The sequence below is a fragment of the Panthera onca genome, chromosome A2 (assembly GCF_046562875.1).
Source record: "Panthera onca isolate mPanOnc1 chromosome A2, mPanOnc1 haplotype 2, whole genome shotgun sequence".
Taxonomy (NCBI): Eukaryota; Metazoa; Chordata; class Mammalia; order Carnivora; family Felidae; genus Panthera; species Panthera onca.
The window spans coordinates 7,236,207-7,256,925 of NC_138340.1; the positions used below are offsets into that span (position 1 = coordinate 7,236,207).

General features: G+C 41.5%; 1 protein-coding gene across 2 annotated transcripts; it reads right to left on the reverse strand.

Moving 5' to 3' along the window:
* Window positions 1–518: 518 nt before the first annotated feature.
* On the reverse strand, window positions 519–19,613 carry LOC132678159 (zinc finger protein 426-like). Of its 2 annotated transcripts, none has more exons than XM_078443444.2 (7): window positions 19,381–19,613; window positions 12,074–12,127; window positions 11,501–11,589; window positions 10,769–10,895; window positions 9,874–9,954; window positions 9,111–9,193; window positions 519–8,658 (listed from the first exon to the last, which is right to left on the reverse strand). In XM_078443444.2, exons 2-7 carry the CDS (start codon window positions 12,096–12,098, stop codon window positions 7,474–7,476), a joined length of 1,590 nt encoding a protein of 529 aa, XP_078299570.1. In that variant the 5' UTR covers window positions 12,099–12,127; window positions 19,381–19,613; the 3' UTR covers window positions 519–7,473. The 2 variants fall into 2 exon arrangements, with proteins under 2 accessions (XP_078299570.1, XP_078299569.1); XM_078443443.2 differs by having other exon boundaries at window positions 17,859–19,495.
* Between the last annotated feature and the right edge of the window lie 1,106 nt (window positions 19,614–20,719).

Here is a 20,719-nt window from a genome sequence, read left to right on the forward strand (position 1 = left end):
AGATTTTATGATTTTCATCTTAAATGTATTGTTTAAAATCACCGAACTCTATTTTTAAAAAATTTATTTGAGAGAGAGAGTGCAAGTGGGGCAGTGGCAGAAAGGGGGGGAGAGAATCAAGCAGGCTCTGTGTTGTCGGTGCTGAGCCCTGTGTGGGGTCTCATTTTCATGAACTGTGAGATCATGATCTGAGATGAAATCAAGAGTCAGATGCTTAACTAAGTCACCCAGGTGCCCGAAAAACATTGAACTCTTTAATCCTAACTCTTTAGGAATATAGTTTAACATGTGGGGTGTGGGACTGGATCCAGTCACTTCTCCCCCAGAAACAATGGCGAAATGATTCAGTACCACTTATAAACTGTTCTTGACCTGCTTCAAATTCAACTTTTTTGAATTTGAAATACCAACTTTATTAAACAAGAAATTCCTATTTTAGGCTCTAGATACTTCTGTGCTAATAATATATTTGCTTATGCTAATATACTGTTTTGACTGGCATATACAATATACTGTTTTGACAGTATGTCTGTGTTTTGATGCAGTTCTATTATAAATGTGTTAATACTTAGTGGCAAATATATAAAGGTTGGTAAAATTTGCTGCATTTACTGTTATGTTGCTCAGCTTGGGGTACTTCCTGTGGTGGTACTACCTAATTCCTGTCATCATTGCCTTTTTGCATTTTATCTTTGAGTAATCACTCTTCCAGTCTTTACAGGGTCACATCAGGACAGATAGTCCTTTACCTGTCAGCTCAGCTTAGGCTATTTAATGGTCTGCTGGTCTTGCCTGCAGGCAACTGTATAGTTCAGAGCATATAGACTGCTTTCATAGATAAAACTGTCTTGTGATAGGTCCCCAGACGGATGGTTTTGCCTGTAGAATCATAGTCAAGTGGGTTTGAGACCAGGTCACATGGCTGCTGTTGGGTCTGTACTGGAGTCTGTGGTACACAATCCTGTTACCAGGTGAATCGACCCTGTCTGGTCCCTGGCCAGGAAAGGACATCACTTCAAGACCTTGGCCAGTATGGCTGACACTAAGACAAGGGATCTCTTCAGGGTTCACATATGGCAGGGCTATTTTTCCAGGTGGAAATGTATGGCTCTCTCGCTAAACATGCATTAATGGCCCCACAACGCAGCTGAGAGAGGCTGTAGCCATGTCACAGAGCTGCTTTAGGGTCCATATCCATGACCAAGTTCTGCAGGCCTCCTTCAGTGGGCACTGATGGATGAAGTCTCCACCCAGGTCCCTAGGTGAGGATGATTCCTTCTATATCACGGCCAGAGTGTCTGGAGCTGGGTTATGGGCTGCTTCAATATCTGCAGTCAGACCAAAGTTAGTAGGCCTGCCTCTAGGAACACAGATGGACACAAGTCTTTCTTGATTACTACATGGGAAAGACAACAGCTGAGTCACAGGCTGGCTGTTCAAGGGCTGCATCTCAGAGTGAAGTCAGCAGGCCTGTTACTGGAGGCATGGGTGGACGTGACTCTTATTGGAGCCTGAGGGATAATGCTGCTGTCAAGGCCATATGGGGCTGTAGCTAAATCCACATAGGAACATGGCTTTTTCTGGGTCTAATTGGGACCACAGTCAACAATCCTGCCACCAAGGCATAGGTTGCCTTCTCAAAATGGCCCTCCTTGTTCTTGGGCTCTACTGAGGTTTTAAAGTCTCTTACATGGATCCCAAAATCCAACAAAGGCACTTTTGTTCATGGAAGCCTGCCGAATTATTGTTCCTATCAGAGAATACAAGTGGAGAACTACCTCATATTCTGCTGTCTGGCTGATGTCACTGTAATTACAATGTACTCAACTTAAGGAAATCTACTTATGTTAATTTAGCACGTAAATATATCAAAGCAAAAGCTGGCAAGTCCAGTAGTATTCAAAATGTGATTACTGATGTTTCATAGCCCTTGCTGAATATAGTGTTGTATGTATCTCTGTGTTTTAGGGGGTGGGAGGGAAGTAGGCTCTTAACCTACAGAAGTATGTACTTGAATTATACTGCCACCAGTGTAGACTGACGAACACCAGACCAATACAACTGAACTCTTGAGGTACTGTCACCAGTGAGGTGTTCCATAGGCACCTCAACTCACCATTTCCAAAATTACTCATGTTTTATCCTCCAACATGTTGTTCTTCCTGTTATTCTCATCACTCTGAAAGCTAACACCATGGAACTGATTTCCTCCAGTGGTTCTCAGGCTGATTTTGCCCCCTACATGACAACTGGCAATTCCTTGAGACACATCTAGTTACAACTCCGTGCTGGCACCTAGTGGGTGGATGAGAGGGAGCACTTAAAAAACTGCAACACACAGGAAAACCCCTTAACAACAAATTATTAAATAGACCACAATATTGTGATTTCAGTATCCCAGTACAAACTGCTGACTAAAACACTCAACAATTCAGTATTCTCTTACAAGGGAATTAAAGATATTATCTGAAAGGAGTCTCATGGTCTTTCTCCATTACTTTGTGCCATTTCACTTTCTTTGTTATTGTGGTTAAGTAGGCATAACATAAAATTTAACATTTAAATACTTTCTGGGGTACAGTTCTATTGATTTGGCATGAAGCATATTGATTTTGTGCAACCATTATCATTCTCCATTCCCAAACATTTTCATATTCCCAAATTGGAACTCTACCCACTAAATGCTCATTTTTCATTCCTCTCTCCCTCCACCCATTGCCAGTCATACACTGATAAAAGTAGTTTGTATCTGAGGTCTTCAGGTGTATCTTAAGACCACAGTGATGGAAAATGAAGGTATGGGGCGCCTGGGTGGTTCGGTTGTTAAGCACCCAACTCTTCATTTCGACTCAGGTCATGATCTCACAACTCATGAGTTAGAGCACCCCACATTGAGCTCTGCACTAACAGTGAAGATCCTGCTTGGAATTCTCAATCTCTCCCTCTCTCTCTCTCTCTACCCCTCCCCCCTCACACATGCACAAGCTCTCGCTCTCAAAGATAAACTTAAAAAAAAAAGTGTAGGTATGATAAAACAAGGACAATAAAAGGGAATGAAAAAAGGAGGCTAGAAGGGAAAGAGGCAATATCTCAGACTTATCCTATGCAACATATACTACATAGAAACACCTCAGCAAACTACCATTTAAATCCTACACTGAAAGTTTCAAATCATGTCACTGTTTCCAGGAAAAGTATGATAATCAATTAGGAGAATGTCACATTTCCAGGATAAAGGCCATTCCAATTAGGATCTTTTAAAAATGGGGTAAATCAGAAAATACCTCTAAGAAATGTCAGGATTACATAAAATTGTACGTGTAAAACAACAGTCTTGATATGAAAAGCATGTTATTTGACTGTAATAAACTTTCCCTTGCATTATTTTAAGGGGAAAAGGTGAAGGAAGGATCAACGGCTGACAGAATGATTTTTTTAAGATTTATTTTTTATGTGATCTCCACACCCAACTGGGGCTTGAACTTAAAACCCTCGGATCAAGAGTTGCATGCACCACTGACTGAGCCAGTCAGGTGCCCCAAGAGAGGATGATTTTTGAGGAAACCATGCTAGTGTTTGATGTATGTGCTTCATATCTAATGTTAGAGATCTAAGGAATGGCTATACAAAATTGGACCAAGCACAGAATTTTAGTGCTACAAATAGGGACGAAGAGGAACAAAGGAATTACTGAAAAGGTTATTGAGGAAAAACAAATGCAGTGACAACTATAAGCAAATCATAGCTGCTTTGGGAACAGAGGAAATGTATCTTTTCAGAGGAAAAAATAACAAGATTTAAATTCTTAACATTTGCCTTTGTGTCCCTTGGTGTCCTCTTGGTTCAAAGGCCAGTGGCCCATCACAGACAGGGGCTCCTTGGCTGAGAAATCTACCAAGCGCCCCAATCACATCACTCTTCCTCAGGCTGTACATGAAGAGGTTCAGCATGGAGGTGAACACACTACATTACTGAGGCAATTCAGCTTCTATAGGAAGAATGGATCGACCAGAACTGAGGTCGAACACAAGCCTTCTCCCACAGGAAAAGGAGAAAACATAGGTAGCATTAGGAAGTCAATAAAAACTAGAGAAGAATAAACGGGACGAAAAAATACAAACTATCAATGGAACAAAAAATCTTTTGAAAAGATCAATGTAATCAACATTTACATAGTAATAGAAAAAGAAAAAAAGACTTAAATTACTAAAACCAGAAATGAAAGTGGGGGCATTACTGTGATTCTACAGGGGGGAAAAGGGATTGGAAGAGACTGTATGCCAATAAATTTGATAATCTAGATGAAATGGAAAAATTCCTAAAATCACAAAACCTACCAATGCTAAATGACAAAATAGAAAAAGAATAAAGGGAAAAAAGAATTCTGTTACAAACCTATAATGAGCAAGGAGATTGAACCTGTAATAAAGAATCTCACAACAAAGAAAATCCCTAGATGACTACACCCAAATGAAAGCTATTGTTCAGCAAAGGAAACAAACAAAAAAACACAACATAGTGAATAGGAGAAGATAATTGCAAAGGACATATCTGTTAATAGACTAATACCCAAATACACAAAGAAAATACACTATTAGGGGCCCCTGGCTGACTCACTCAGTGGAAATTACAACTCTTGATCTCAGGGTCATGAGTTCAAGTCCGATGTGGGGTGTAGAGATTACTTAAAATCCTTAAACAAAAGAAAAAAAAAAAAGAAATCACAAACATCAAAAAAATCCAATTAAAGAATAAGCAGAGGACCCCAACTGTACATTTTTCCAAAAAAGGCAGATGGCCAACACAGGAAAAGATGATCAACACCACTGATTTTCAGAGAAATGTAGACCAAAAAAATACAAAAAATTTTTTTTGAAGATTAGAATACACTAAGTGTCTTTGCATGCAAATATAGGGGAAGACATTGCTTATGGCTTGAAAGTCCAGTGCACAAAATATTCTAATTCTAATCTGCAAAAATGATTTAGAGATTCATAAAGTAAGTATATGCACTTACTAAAGAATAGGCCAATTTTCATTAAAAATTTCAGGGTTGACTGGCTTGCTTAGTGGGTAGAGCATTCAACTCACTCTCAGGGTCTTGAGTTTGAGCCCTAGTTTGGCACAGAGATTACTTAAGGCAAAAAAAAGTTTCGAGCAATGACAGACAAAGACTACTACACCCCATTATTACCCAAAAATAAATACCAAAAGACGTCTCAAATTGCCAGTAAATAAAATAATTCAGGCTAAACACAGAATTCATTATATCCAAATTGAGTTTTTTCTATAATTACAAGATTGGTTCAACATTAGAAAATCAATTAATCATACTTAGAAACACACAAATATATGGAAATCTAAGCAATGACAGAAGTGGCACTATAGAGATAAAAAGAAAGATTATCTTTTCAATAAATGGTCCAGGTAATTTTGATATCTAAGCAAGAGAGACAATCAGACATAGAGTCACACCATACACTAAAGTACTTCAGATGGGTTACATAAACACAAAAATATGAGATCGCAGAATATATATAAACAAGGTACAACAAAATATCTGGATACATGAGAAAATTATAAATCTGACTCACAAAACTAAGAACTTTTCATTAAGAAAACATGAAAAATAAACAGACTTCTGGCACTTTTTCCACTTCATATACAACTTTGTTATCCACTAATACCAGAGATTCGGAGCTCACCTGTTTGACTTATCTCACGCAGCACTTAATAACGCTATTACTACTAGTCCAAGTAGTTAGATAAGGCCAACCTGCAGTACTTACCTCAACCGTGAAGTCAAGGACTTAGTCTCATTTGACTGTGAACAAGTTCGGTTAGGTAAGACATGTAGGCTTTGAGATGACTAATTATGTCACCTAAGGAAGGCCAATGTATTATATGCTGCAACCCACTCAAAGCAGTGAAGACCACACCCATACCCAAGAGAATCACACTGTAACCCAATCTCATCCAAACACAAACATACCACAAATGTGCCCAGGTCACTTCTGATCAGGATTTATCATTAAGCTTGATCCGGAATGTTCTACACTGGTTTCATTAAGCCCCATAGGAAGTGACATTAAGCAGCTGCAGCCTCCACGGCCACCCACAACATAACCAAAGGCTACTCAAGTGTCACAGGTATAATGAATGTGTTAACACAAAATTGAAACTAGGTTGTGATGGTCTGTGTCTCTATCCAAAGACCACTTTCAAGAACTGCCAGTGATGCATCAAGTACATCAGGATACCAGGACCTGCCATAATCACATGGTTTTGTGTTTTATAGCATACAAAAGGATGAGAAACTAACCAAGTCACATGCCAGATGCAGTTGTTCCTGAACACACACACAAATGACATAATTGTTCTTCCAGGATGTGGTGATGTAAGAACAAAGAGAACATTCTCCATTCCCAGCCTCTCACTGGGAAGCTAGCAAAAATTAACACATTATTTCCTTCCCTACTACTGGGAGTCTTGCTCTCCTTCTAGGACCATGAAATTAGGATGTATACCCACACCATTCCTAAAGTCTTTCCTGACCCAAAGGATCAAGTGTGAGAGGAACAAGAGCATTTCCAGAAAATTTAGAGACATATGTCACCCACCTTGGCCAGCAGGAGGGAATACAGATGGATTCCATGAGCAGTGAACTAATTCAAGTGGTTACCATCTTCACAGTATTAGACAAGGTCCATACAACTAGAGAACCCAGGTGGTTTGAATAGCATTAAGTCTAAAACTGCTAGTCTCACATGGGTCTAGACTGCAACCTGGTGTAGAAACTCGACTAGAATAGCACAGATAGCTGAGTAAAGAAAGCCAAAATATTCCCAAAAATAGTGGGGGTAGAGCGGCACATGTTCACAGGTCTACAAAACCATCCTATTAGCGGAGTTCCACACGTCTCTTACACATTGAACAACTTCACTGTTGTTCCAGCGTGGGTTGTAGGGTGTCCTGATTGCTTTCCAACATTGCTTAACTTCATACAAGATCTAGTTAGGGAGTTCTTCCATGTATTCAATGGGACACCTGTAGACTTTCCCACATTTCTCATATTCAGTCAGTATCCCTCCAATGTGGCTTCTTTCATGTTTTTGAAATGAACTGGAAAAACTGAGGCTTTCCCACGTTTATCATGTATGTAAGTCTTCTATCCATTGTGCATTTTTAGGTGTTTTAGTAAGTCATGACGACAATGTGAAGGCTTTATCACATTCTTTACATTCACAGTTTCTCTCTGGGGTCAATTTTTACATGTTGAGTTAGGCTTGAGGAAACAGTGAAGGCCTTCAGTCAGTGTGTACATTCAAAGGACTTGTCTCCAGTGGGACTTCAAATGTGTATTTACAGATGTGGAAGTGGTGTAGGCTTTCCCACATTCCATACACTCACAGGGCTTCACTCTAGTGTGAGTTCTCAAATGGAATTTCCCACATTCACCACTTCCTAGGTCTTCTATCCATTGTGAGTTCGTAAATGTTTTTTAAGGAATGAGGGCCAAGCAAAAGCTTTTCCACATTCCTTACATTGATAGGGTTTCACTCCAGTGTGAACTGTTAAATGTCCAATTAAGCTTGAGGAAAGATGGAAGGATTTCCCACATTCCTTGCATTCATAGGGTTTCTCTCCAGTGTGGATTCTCAAATGTTCATTAAGTCGTGAGGAGTTAATGAAGGCTTTCCCACATTCCTTGCATTTATATGGCCTCTCTCCAGTGTGAATTCTCAAATGTGCTTTAAGAATTGAGGAACTACTGAGGGCTTTCCCGCATTCCTTACATTTATAGGGCTTCTCACCACTGTGAGTTTGAACATGTCTACGAAAGCCTGAGATCCAAGCAAAGCATTTCCCACATTCCTGACATTCAAAGGGCTTCTCTCCAGTATGAATTCTCAAATGATGATTAAGATATGAGGAACTACTGAGGGCTTTCCCACATATCATACATTTATAAGGCTTCTCACCAGTGTGAGTTTGAACATGATTACGAAGCATTGAGGGCCACTGGAAGTGTTTCCCGCATTCTTTACATTCATAGGGCTTCTCTCCAGTGTGAATCATAAAATGTATATAAAGGTGTGAGGAAGTGTAGAAAGATTTTCCACATTCGCTACACACAAATGGTTTTATTCCAGCGTGAAATCGACTGATGTGTTTATTGAGACGTTTCACATTTGCGTAACACTTCCCACACTCCCTACATTCATAGGGGTCTCTAACCGTGTGCATTTGCATATACACAGGGTGACCTGCTGAGGGAACTGAGATCCCTGGAAATGGAAGCATCCATTCATAGAGGTCTCCTCCACCGTGACTTCTCCCCTGTGTCTGAAAGTGGGAATGACTAATGAACGTCATCCCACAGCCACTATTTTCAGAAGGCTTCTCTGCCAGACTGGTTCTCTCATACATGCTGTGTGGAGTCAGGTGGAAGACTTTACCACCCTGACTCAACTCAGAAAGCTTCTCTCTCGTAGAGTTTTCCTTTTGCAGAGGACGGAAGCTGTTGGCATACTGAGTATGCTCAAAAGTGTTCTCTCTATTTTCCGTTCTCATGTGTGTCTTAAGGAGTAAGTGTTGGCTTAAGATTTTCCCACTTTGCTCATACTCAGAGAGCTCTGCTCCCTGGTGGGTCCTTTCCTGTTGATAAACAGATGAAAGTTGATGATCGGATTTTCAGATTCATTACAGATTTCACACTTATAAAGCTAAAAACATGATGATTCTTCCCATTTTCATTACATAAACACAGCTCCTGCTGACTGCCTTCAAGTTAAATGAGGGAACTCCTCTGACAAAAACCGATGCCATCTACTCTGCTCTTAGAAACATTCCATTAAAATTGTAGGAAAATGTTTAGACTCAATCCCTCTTATATATGTGGAAACTTGTACTTGTGGTATCTAGGAAGCAACAACTTCCAAGACAGGTTTGGATTATCCTCCCAAATCATAATCGAGTATCTCTGAATTGCTTTCTCTTGGATGAATGCCACTCGTCTCAAATACCTCCTACTTGCACTGATTTTATAACAAAACTACCAATCTTTTTTTTAACGTGGAAAAATAGGAGATATCACAACTCAACCTTACTTTTTGAATTTCTCTGGCTGTTTTTCCTTCCCCCAAATCCTGGAGAGATGGTGACTCTTTGCTTTGATGTTGAGTTTGCCATTCTAAAGTAAAACAAATGTAAGCATTTGCAGAAACAAATTACAGGTTAAACAATTAAAAAAAGATAAGACTCAGTTTTCTTTACTTTCATATTAAAAACTGTGAAAAAGGGGGCACATGGGTAGATCAGTCAGTTTAGCATCTGATTCTTGATTTTGGCTCAGGTCATGATCTCATGGTTTTGAGATTGAGCCCCATGTCAGGCTCCATGCCAACAGGTGGAGCCTGCTTGGGATTCTCTCTCTCTCAAAATAAACATTTAAAAAAAGTGTTGATAAAACAATAAAGAAAAAAGATTTCAGCAGTTTGTCTATGGGAAAATTTGGCACTAAGTGCAGATGGTCAAACTTTGGTGGTCTGCTAAAAAATAATTTTTGGAAAATTAAATATAGTGAGCAAAACCGGACTATTATCAAGGTAGAAAAGTAGGAAACCTCTGGACAACTAAGTTTACCAAAATGATATCTTAAAGAAGAAACAGAACAGGTCACTTTGTGACATCATAGAAAGCTTAAGTAAAAGAGGGAAGGAAGTTAAAGATATGCAAAAACATCAGAGACAAATGGTTTCAGCACTATGAGACAAAATGAATCTTAAATTTTACACATTGCGAGTATGCCATATTTCAGACTGACTAGTGACATTCTTCTCATTCACCAGCGATATCTGTCACAACGCTCACCTGGGAAAACTCCTTTCTCCACTGTCCTCAACTCTTCTTGTTCCAACCTAGCTACTAGGCTGGGTTTTGACTGTTGACATCCTGTCCAGAGGGAAAGGTACATTAATAGAAGAGGACTGTGTAAGAAATGACAAAGCTTCTGATGAAAACAGTAAAATCATTTCAAAAGGACTAGAAAAGCAAATCAAAAGATTACTTATCTCTGACTCTGAAAGCCTAACCCAAAGGTATGTACACATTTACAGAGCACATAGACATTTATTCAAACAGCAAATAAAGGAGGTGAGGAAAGGAGACCTTCCTTTTGATGGGGAAAGCACTAAAGCTATAGTACTCAAATGCTGGAGTGTGTCGCAATCATCAGGATGGCTTATTGAACATAGAAGACAGGGCAACAACACCAGCTTTATAATTCAGAATGTCAAAAGTAGGGTCTGATTTGGGGCATCTGGGTGGCTCAGTCAGTTAAGCGTCCAACTTCAGCTCAGGTCATGATCTTGTGGTCTATGAGTTCGAGCCCCACGTCAGGTTCTGTGCTAACAGCTCGGAGTCTGGAGGCTGCTTCCGATTCTGTGTGTCCCTCTCTCTGCCCCTCCCCAGCTTGTGCTGTGTGTCTCTCTCTCAAAAATAAATAAACATTAAAAATATATATATGTTAAAAACAAAACCCAGGGTCTGACAACGTAAATTCCTAACAATGATGGTGTTAGTTACTGTTGGCCCTAATGCCACATTTATGGAAAACCCATTAAAGATTACAACCCATTAGTGCAGGGACTATGCATCTCTTATTTCCAATTATGTTTCAGATTAGGCATCATCAAGGCTGGAACACCAAAAATACATAGTACAAATTTGTTCCTAAAGATGTTACAAGGAATGTTGGCAGCCTTACCTACTGTGACCAGGTTCTGGTAGTTCTCCAGCATCACGTTTCTGTATAGGTTTCTCTGAAAGAGGTCCAGTAATATCCACTCCTCCTGGGTGAAGTCCAATGCCACGTCGTCAAAGGTCACTGCAATCTAAACCATCACACCAGGATTGGCTTGAGACAAGAAACATCTCCGCCAACATTCATGGGAGAATGAGGACGGGACACTCAATACCGATGCAGGGTTATGAGGTTTCTCATTATCCTCCCATGGTTCTGTGGTCCTAGGTACTCTTCTCTCAATCTAGACTCACCCACTGCTCCTCTCCACTCATAGGGTTTTAATGTCACCTTTTAAACAAGACCTTATGTCAGCTTAACCACAGTAGTAGGTCTTCAGTTTCCTCTACTAGAACACACTCCTGAGCATGCTACAGATCCTTCATAAACAGCACAGAATAACTGAATTCTTTGAGAAAAGGACACTTACACTATCATGTCAGAGCTCACAGCAAGGCGGAAGCCTGCATTTGGAATCCATGAGCTTCTGGATTGATTACCGAAATACCAGAATTTTTTCAGGGTAATCCCTTTTTGATAGGAGTTTCTACTTCCAGAGGAAATTCATCTGGGGACTCAGTCCTTGTCTGGAGTTTATTTGCTTTAGGAAGCTCAGGACACAGGTGTGCCTAGAAACAATGTGTTCACCTGGTGGATGTAAATATGGCTTTCTGTTGATTGATATGTTTTTATTACCTGATTATAATTTTTCGGCCTGACAGCCACCATCCCTTCTATCTCTGTGTTTTCCTCAGGATGGGAGAAAGGATTCCTAGAAAGAAGATCTTGGGGAACGGAAAGGATACTTCAGAATACAGAATTGACCCTACTTCCCAGAATCACCCACCTGAAAATCATTCCATCCTAATTTAAGATCCCCATATATCCCTGCATGAGAAATCTCACAGAAACACACACTACTGCCATAAAATACAACAGCCCTGCCTTACCTGGAGCCAGAAAAGGGACTTGCTAGACATGCTACCCATGAAGAAAGAGGTCATGGTCTTATTTTACAGGTATGGAAACTTAGCCCCTAAAACATTTGGTTCTTTATTTGCCCAAAATAATAAAACTCATCAATGAGATTATGTACCACCAATTCCCAACACACACACCAGGAAGCTTAGATAATAGCACTCTCTGGCATATTTCAGCTCTTTCTAAAAGAACAGCAGTATGACTAATTTAGGACCAGGTTGTTGGACTCCAGGTTGTGTGGGGATGACCTTTAGAATTCTCTGGAAATGAGAATCAATAATGACTTACCATAGGTCAAGTCAATGGTTGCCATCCTGGGAGAATGACGGTGAAGTCTACCTACTGGGAAATTTGATCACTTCAGTACAACTTATGAATCTAGGTGAATATGACAATCTTCATTATTCTTGACATTGGGATACCCACAGTCCTTTTCATACCAATCATTAATCAGCAAGCATTGCCAATCCATCATCAAACATCACACATTAGCTGTCTCTCTGAAGGTGGTATGTGGGAAATGACTGAAAATGATATAATCTATGGCATGAAAGTCACTAATATCAATTACCATTCACTGCAAATCAGTATGTGACAGATACCAGTCTCACTAACTTTATGTATACCAGCTCACTTAATTAGCATAACAACCCATTTCAATAGCTATCACTAGCCCTACTTAATAGCTGATAAAGCTAGATTCATAGAACACTAATCATTGGTCCACCACCCTCCAGTTAGGAAAAAGAAATCCAGATTTGAATGCAGATAGGCTTATCTCAAATGTGTGATCTGAGGTTCTTATTCGCAAATATGATCAGTTGTCAATCTAGACCTGCACTGTCCAGTTTAGTAGCCACCAGTCACATACGTTACTGAGTACCTGATATGCAGTTAGTAAAACAGGATTTTAAATTTTGTTTAGGTAAACTTAAATACATCTACATTCTCAACTGTATTTATTACATGCACATACGAAGTACATGTCATGAAAATTTTACGTCCAGTGAATTTTGAAATCTTACTATGACTTAAAGAATTTAAGATACTTCCATTTTAGCGGTGCCTGAGTGGCTCAGTCAGTTAAGTGTCCAACTTCAGCTCAGGTCATGATCTCACTACTTGTGGGTTCGAGCCCTGCAGCAGGCTCTGTGCCAACAGCTCAGAGCCTGGAGTCTGCTTCAGATTCTGTGTCTCCCTCTCTGCCCCTCCCCTGCTGGTGCTGTCTGTCTCTCAAAAATGAATAAACATTAAAAAAAAAATTGAAGAAAATTTAAAAAATAAAAAAAAAAAAATACTTCAATTCTTATATGGGTTACATGCTGAAATATTTGGAATAGATGGGATAAAGTACATTATTACGTATGATCTCTTTTTGTTTATTTCATGTACAGAAAAGCTTTAATCATATACATGGCCTGCAGGTCATATGTCCATTGGCTAGTATTAGCCTAGAATACTGCTGGACATTATATAGAAGAGAAAAATGAAGTGTTTTATTTAGTTAATACCTTGAGCTTTGGTTGATGGAGCTTACAGTGGCTTGGAGCCCTGAACCTCCTTTTTTAAGTTATCATAATAGGTTTATTCTTTCATTCTTTCCACAAACAATTAAGATAATTGTGGTCCTGTGCTAGGCAGAAAACAGTGAAATATACAAAAAATGTCCCAGGATTTAATGACCCAACATTCCTAAGGGACAAGATACTCAATTATTAATGGATACATCCATTCATCAGTGCTTATGGAGGAAAAACTCAAATAGGTGAGAAAATAAAGACTATCCTATATACAAGCACAAAGGTATACATGAATATTTTGGATTGCTTCTTGGGCAAGGTAAAGACAGAAAAAAAAACCATAGGCTGTTCCAAACAGGACCCAAAAACATATGAAAAATAATGATGGAAGGATTTTAAAGACTCAGAAGACATCTCAAGTATTCAGCAGCTTCAACGGGTCTTGACTGAGGCTCAGTTCAGCTAAGGTTTGCCCACTTCCCCTTACCCTGGCAAAGGAGCAATGCCAAATCAGTCTGTGTTTCACACTGGTCTATTTTATGAGTCTTCCCAGAAAACCTTCTTTTTGTATTATCACTTGTTTTTCACCAGGTTTTTTATTTACTCCATTGTTAATAAGGCTTCCTTCTTGCCTGGGTGGCTCAGTCGGCTAAGTATCCAACTTCAGCTCAGATCATGATCTCACAGCTCTTGAGTTCGAGCCCTGCGTCAGGCTCTGAGCTATTAGCTGGAGCCTGCTTCAGATTCTATGTCTCCCTCTCTCTCTGCCCCTCCCCTACTTGTGCTCTCTCTGTCTCTCTCAAAAATAAAACAATAAAAAAAATCATAAGGCTTCCTTCTCACTTTAATATCTTTTAGCCTGATACAGTTCAAACGATAATTCCTATATTAAAGACTAATGACTCTTGGGGCACCAGGGTAGCTCAGTCAGTTAAGGATCCTACTCTTGATTTCAGCTCAGGTCATGATCTCACAGTTCATTGGCTCGAGACGGCATCAGGCTCCACGCTGACAGTGTGGAGCCTCCTTGGGATGGTCTCTCCCCCACTCTCTCTCTCTACCCCTCCCACACGTGTGCACACACACTCTCTGATAAATAAATGAACTTACAAAAATTAATGACTTTTCAATAAATTAAACACAGAACAGCAGCCCAAATGCTGATCTACAAAACTGAATCCAAATGATGGTAAACACGAGAAGTTCCAGTTTCTTTACCATAAATGAAATTAACCCTCATGACCCAAAAATCTTTTTTTCCAAGAATACTTATTCTACAGGTGAAAAGACCAGAACCCTGAAAATAACAAGCTGTCACAAACACTGCATCTCAAATGCTAGTATAGGTTGCACTTACTCCTAGAGGTCTCAAAATGGGGCCTTTGGGCTGAATAAGCCCACAAATGTGTTTACTTTTGTGGCACGTGCACATTTTTCCATTTGGTTTTGTTTCCTTTTCTGATGGAGATGTAAGTGCTATGCAATCAAAGGTGTAGATCTTAAGTATTTTCTGGATGAGCTCTAACAACTGTAGTTACTCACCTTATCAGTCTTGAAAAAAAGAGAGAATGGACAGCATATTGAACTTCTAAAAACACAGACAACATACTCGTCTCCCTGAAAAGCCCTCTTCAGCCTTCTAGTTCACTCCCTCACCCTAATTCCAGACAATCTGTTTCTGATTTCTTTCAGTTTCTATCAGTTCCTACATAGGTTACTCAGTTTGTAAAACGTTTACAAATATATATGCTGACTTTTTTCTATTTAAAGAAACAATAAGGGAAAAACATTCTTAAATCTCCCAGTGAATTTTGGACTTGTCCATTTTTTCTTATGTTTCTGCCAAGCATTGGTTTATACCTTGTGCAACAATATTATTGGGTACATACAAATTTTGAAATTGAATCATATTAGAGATATTGAATCATCTATCGTAAAGAACTCTATGTGTAGTAATGATTTATGACGATGCTGTCTGACATGGAGATCCATTTTCTTTTGGAGAGCTCTTTGGGTATCAAAGATGCCCTTTATTTTCCAATACATGACATAGGCCCTGGCTCAGTGAGGGCACCAAGTGATTGCTGACTGACAGACCAAGACCACAGAGTCCCTACGTCACTCAAAGCACATCTAACTAGGAACGCCTGGCTGGCTCAGTCAACAGGGCACACAACTCTGGATCACAGGGTCATGAGCTCAAGCCCCAAGGTAGGTGTGGAGGCTCATTTAATAAAAAAAAAAATTTTAATTTATAAAAAACACAGTACATCTATCTAGATTACATTGAAATAACAGTCCCTGACAAAATATATATCCCAGGTTTTAGGAGATGTAGTTAAGTACTCTAATATGAGTGTGGGGTCTCATGCTTCTGAGCACTCACCCACCAGCTAGGGCATGTCTGTAAACTTCTTCCCCACAGACCCCCTAATGTGGATACTCGGGTGCTGTTTCTTATACCTGCTGTCACCCATGGTTCCCTCCACTCATCTGCTCACCAGTCATGGCTTGACTGTAATCCAGAGGTTTTCAAATGCTTGCCCATTGTGCCAACTACCTCTGCCCCAGGCAACCCAGCAAACTTCTTTACAACCAGTTGACTGCAATGATATCACTGACAATAAGGTCTGACCCAGTCTTGGGGTGAAGGGCCCTGTACAAATGCGAACTTCCCTATTACTCTCCATCACCTGTAGGGTCTGTGAGTTGTTTGTATCTCTGTTACTCTTCCAATGTATATCAACAAATCAAGGAGTGGGGTACCTGGATGGTTAAGCATCCGACTCTTGCTTTTAGCTCAGGTCATGATCTCACAGTTTTGTGGGTTCAAGCCCCAAGTAGGGCTCTGCACCCGTAGCACAGTAGTTTTTTAAAAAGTCTTAACTCCAGGGGCGCCTGGGTGGCTCAGTTGGTTAAGCATCCAACTTCGGCTCAGGTATCTCAGTCTGTGGGTTCAAGCCCCACATCAGGCTCTATGCTGACAGCTCAGAGCCTAGGGCCTGCTTCAGATTCTGTGTCTCCCCCCCTTCTCAAAAATAAACAGTAAAAAAAATTCTTTTTTAATAAAAATAAATAAATAAAAAGTCCAATGAACTCAGATTAAACCCAGCTATAGCATCTAAATGTATCTGCAATATAGACATTCTTGCCAACTGGCAGAATTCCCTTATCTCTGACACATAGGGTAAGGGCCATTATAGTAGGAAAAGTTAAAAGGAGGATCCTGGAACTCCCCACCACTGGACATAATCATCCAGGAATACCGACACTGCTGAGGGAACTGCAAAGACTAACACCAACATCCAGTTTGCCCAAAGACTGGGAAATAGAGGACTGGCCTTGAAGAAATAAACCATGGACATCTACAATCACCTCGAGACCAATTCCAGAAACCTAAACTAAACCTAAACTGTACTGGGTTGACATATTTTGTCTATGCTTGTTGTATTTGTTTATTTATGTGCCAGGTATTTATTTGCATAAACTAGGCTTTCACTTCTGCTATATCCTTCCCATTTTGATTAATATACAAGTTATTACAGGATAACATTAGTTTTTAGGTAAAATATTTTCATGAGACTATGACTAAATTTGAGGAGTACTTTACAAATGGACTGTGATGGAGATCAAATGACACTTGATGTACATTTAAAACTCCCTTACGCAATATAATTAGGTACACATCACCCACAAAATAGTTTGTGACAGAGATTTTGAAGCCTCTGAAACTGAAGTTCAGAAACTAAAACTGACAGGCCTGTTTCTGCAAATGAAGTTTTTTGGTTTTTTTTTTTAATGTTTATTTATTTTTGAGAGAGAGACAGAGACAGAACGCGAGTGGGTTAGAGCAGAGGGAGAGGGAGACACAAAATCCCAAGCAGACTCCAGGCTCCGAGCTGTCAGCACAGAGCCCGACGTGGGGCTCGAACTCACAAGCTGTGACATCATGACCTAAGCGAAGTCAGACACTCAACAGACTGAGCAACCCAGGCACCCCCCCTTTTTAAAAAAAAAATTTTTTTTTTTACTGTGCAAATGAAGTTTTACTAGACAAAACCACACACATTTGTTTAGTAAGGGGTATGGTTGCTTGTGCAACTACAAAGGCAGAGCTGAAGAATTCCAGGCCGGATGGCCAGCAAAGCAGAATGTACTCAATGCAAGAGGACTTCAGCCACCTCCACTTTAACCTCAAACTTTCTAACTGATTAAGGTCTTCTTTCCAGGTTCTCTCTTAACTCAGACAAAAGACCATGTGGGCAAACGATCCCCTGATGGAAACCTAAACTTCCCCCTTCGGCAAGAAGTACTGCCTGAGCCACAAGACCCTGCATGATGGACTCCAAGACAGTAATGGACCTGATCTTCACAGCCCACCTGCACTTACTCACTAACCTTTACCTGGCATTCTTCTTATATGAACCTGTATTTTCAGCACTTTAGCTACATTACTACCTGGGCCTTTTCAGACAAAAAGTTGGCAAGCCTGGTTACTGGACTCACTTATCAGTGTATGAAATTACAGAAAATAAAGACAGCATGCAAGGCACCTGGGGTGACTCAGTCGGTTAAGCATGGATTTGGGAGGACAGGGGTGTTGAGTGGCTTGGTCCGTTCAGCGTCCGACGTCAGCTCAGGTCATGATTCCAGTTTCTGAGTTTCAGCCCTGTATCAGGCTCTCTACTGTCAGCAGGGAGCCCGCTTTGGACCTCTGTTCCCCTATCTCTCTGGACCTACCCCACTCGCACCCACTCTCTCGAAAATTAAAAAAATTAAAAATAAAAATAAATTAAAAAAATAAAAAGGTGGACTTCAGCTCAAGTCATGATCTCACTGTGAGTTTGAGCCCCACAGTGGGCTCTCTGCTGTCAGCTCAGAGCCGGCTTGGGAATCTCCGTCCCTCTCTCTCACTGCCCCTCCCCCACTCAGTCTCCCTCTCCCCAAAATAAACAAACATTTAAAATAAATAAATAGGGGCGCCTGGGGTGGCTCCAAGCGTCGGACTTCCGCTCAGGTCAGGATCTGGTGTTCACGGGTCTGAACCCTGGGTGGAGCGCTTGTGCTGAGAGCGCAGGGCCTGGAGCCAGCTTCAGATTCTATGTCTCCCTCTCTCTCTCTCTCTCTCTCTCTGCCCCTCCCCCGCTCACACTCTGTCTTTCTCAAAAAAAAAAAAAAACATTTAAAAAAAAATTAAATAAAGACAGCACGGAAACATCAGGAATCTCAGAAACTCTGGGTTTCGCAAAGAGCGTGTGAGGCTTCCAAGTCAGTATCATGAAGAAACAATGGCTCTGCCGCAGGTTAGAAGAGCCTAAGAGACAAACAATTGTCATATATAAACCTTGAATACATCCGAGATCCAAAACATATTCTGAGGTAAAGTGGAAAATTTTACTTTTTATACAGTACATATTGCATAACATTTTTAATTTTCGCGGCTGAATCACTGTATTATGATTTCAGTAGTAAAACCTCATTCTTAAAACATGCATTTCCGAGTATTTAAAGGCCATGTATCATGTCTACAATTTATTTCCTATTTACTCGCAAACAACCCGCTAAAAAATACATTTCTTTATCCAAAGAGCGCAACCACGCAAAATGCGAAAATGGGTGAATCTGCTTCGGTGCACATTCATAGCAACAGTTGCTTACATTTCCTTTAGGTTTAAGATTTTACGCAAAAAATGTCGGGAAAAAACTTAGTCCAAATGCCCTGTTAATGGGAAATCCAGTTATTCTGAAAATGGGAGTATTCACGCCTCCATTCTTTTCTCCCGGACTCCCTGGCTCGCAACTTGGTGGGAATGGACAGGCTCAGGAGGGTCTCAGGAAAAGCGACGTGAAAACGGTTTCTCTTTAGTACAAAGACCAGTGGAGCACGTGTGTATAACTAGGTACTGAAACATGCACACTACACACAGCCGAGAAAGCATATCACCTGCCTAAGACAGTGTGTCCCGAAGAAAAGACGAGCGCAGACAAAGCCACATTCTCAGATAAAACAGCCTCTTCCCTTCCCCACCGAAAGGAAACACAGGCCCCGCTGACCCAACTTTCCAGAACGCTCACCGGCCGGGTCCCTGAGGCTGCGAGTAACGGGGCGGAGTCTGGGCCACTCCCAGCAGCAGAAACTCTTTTCCTTTGGGACAAAAGTCACAAAGGCCGCTTGCACGCTGCAGGACAGGCGAGCACAGTGGCCACGAACACCCCGCGCACGCGCCCTCCCAGCAGGACCACAGCGGCTCCGCGCCAGAACCGCCGGCCTCGGCGGCCTGTCGGGCGGTCTAGGCGGATGCGAGCCGCGCCGCCCGGCAGTTAAGCAGGCCCATCGGCGACCCCGACTAAAACCGGCCTTGGACTCCCACGTCCTGCCTCCCTTCACGCCTTCCCCAGCACAGCGGGCCCACGTCCAACCACCAGCAGCCCAACGTGCTCAATGCTGCGCGAAGCAGCAGGCGAAGAAACTCCGGCGAACGCGTGACACCACTTCCGCTTCCTGCCGGGAACCGGGGGGCGGGGCTTCCACCTCAGACGGCGGAACTGGGCTTCCCTCGGGCGTGGGCTTCGCGCTGGGCCTGAGGCCTGGATCCCGCCCGGAGGACAAGGCTGGGGCAGGAACCAGGTATGGGGGCGCGGCTACGGGCGGGGGCGGGACCCTGCGCGGGGCGGGGTGGGGACCGAGCCGGGGGGGGGGGGGGGGGGGCGGGGCCCAGCTCCCTGGGGCGGTGGCAGGGCGCCAATGGGCTCAACCCCGGCCTCCCTGCACGTCCTGGAGACTCTACGGTCGTTGTCCTTGTCGTTAAGCCCGAGAGTCCGTCACATAGTCTGTCTGCCGCAGTCCATCCCGTCTCTAGGCCTTGATTTCCTCTCATTGTCGTTTACGTTGGACACGACGCTAAAGTCTAGTCGTTTGATGCCTTGCTTTCATTGTTATGACAGTTCCTGTAAGTCTTTCCTTTTTCTGTGTCAAATACGCATATCTGTTTTTGTGAGATCGCACTGATACCAGGCATTCTTCTCTTCAGGCATGATTATAAAGTTGCTCCCCTAATCACGTTTGCTGTGGTTTTCATTGGATGGCCTTTGTGCAGTTAGTAAAGATCTCTTTAAACAGGACTAGAGTACATCTACTCAAGACTTAGTGGAGGGGAGTGGGAGGGAATGGAGGAAATAAGTGAAGGGGATTAAGATGTACAGTCTTCCGGTTGTAAAATAACTGGGACACTGGATATAATGTTCACAATAGGGAATATAAGCCAATCCAACATTGTAACAACTTTGGTGACAGATGGTAACTAGACTTACTGTGGTGACTATTTTAGGATGTGTGCGTTGTATAGGATATATATATCAAATTGCTACGTGGACGCCTGAAGGTAATCCAGTATTGTATGTCAGTTGTTCATCA

Bases quoted from the DNA above. Each gene is read 5' to 3' on its own strand.
- LOC132678159 (XM_078443444.2), bottom strand. From the start codon at position 12,098: ATGGCAACCATTGACTTGACCTATG. The intron at 11,590-12,073 runs GTAAGTCATTAT...CCGTTCCCCAAG, and splicing joins AACCATTGACTTGACCTATG to ATCTTCTTTCTAGGAATCCT. The intron at 9,194-9,873 runs GTGAGCGTTGTG...GTTTTACTTTAG, and splicing joins GGAGAAAGGAGTTTTCCCAG to AATGGCAAACTCAACATCAA.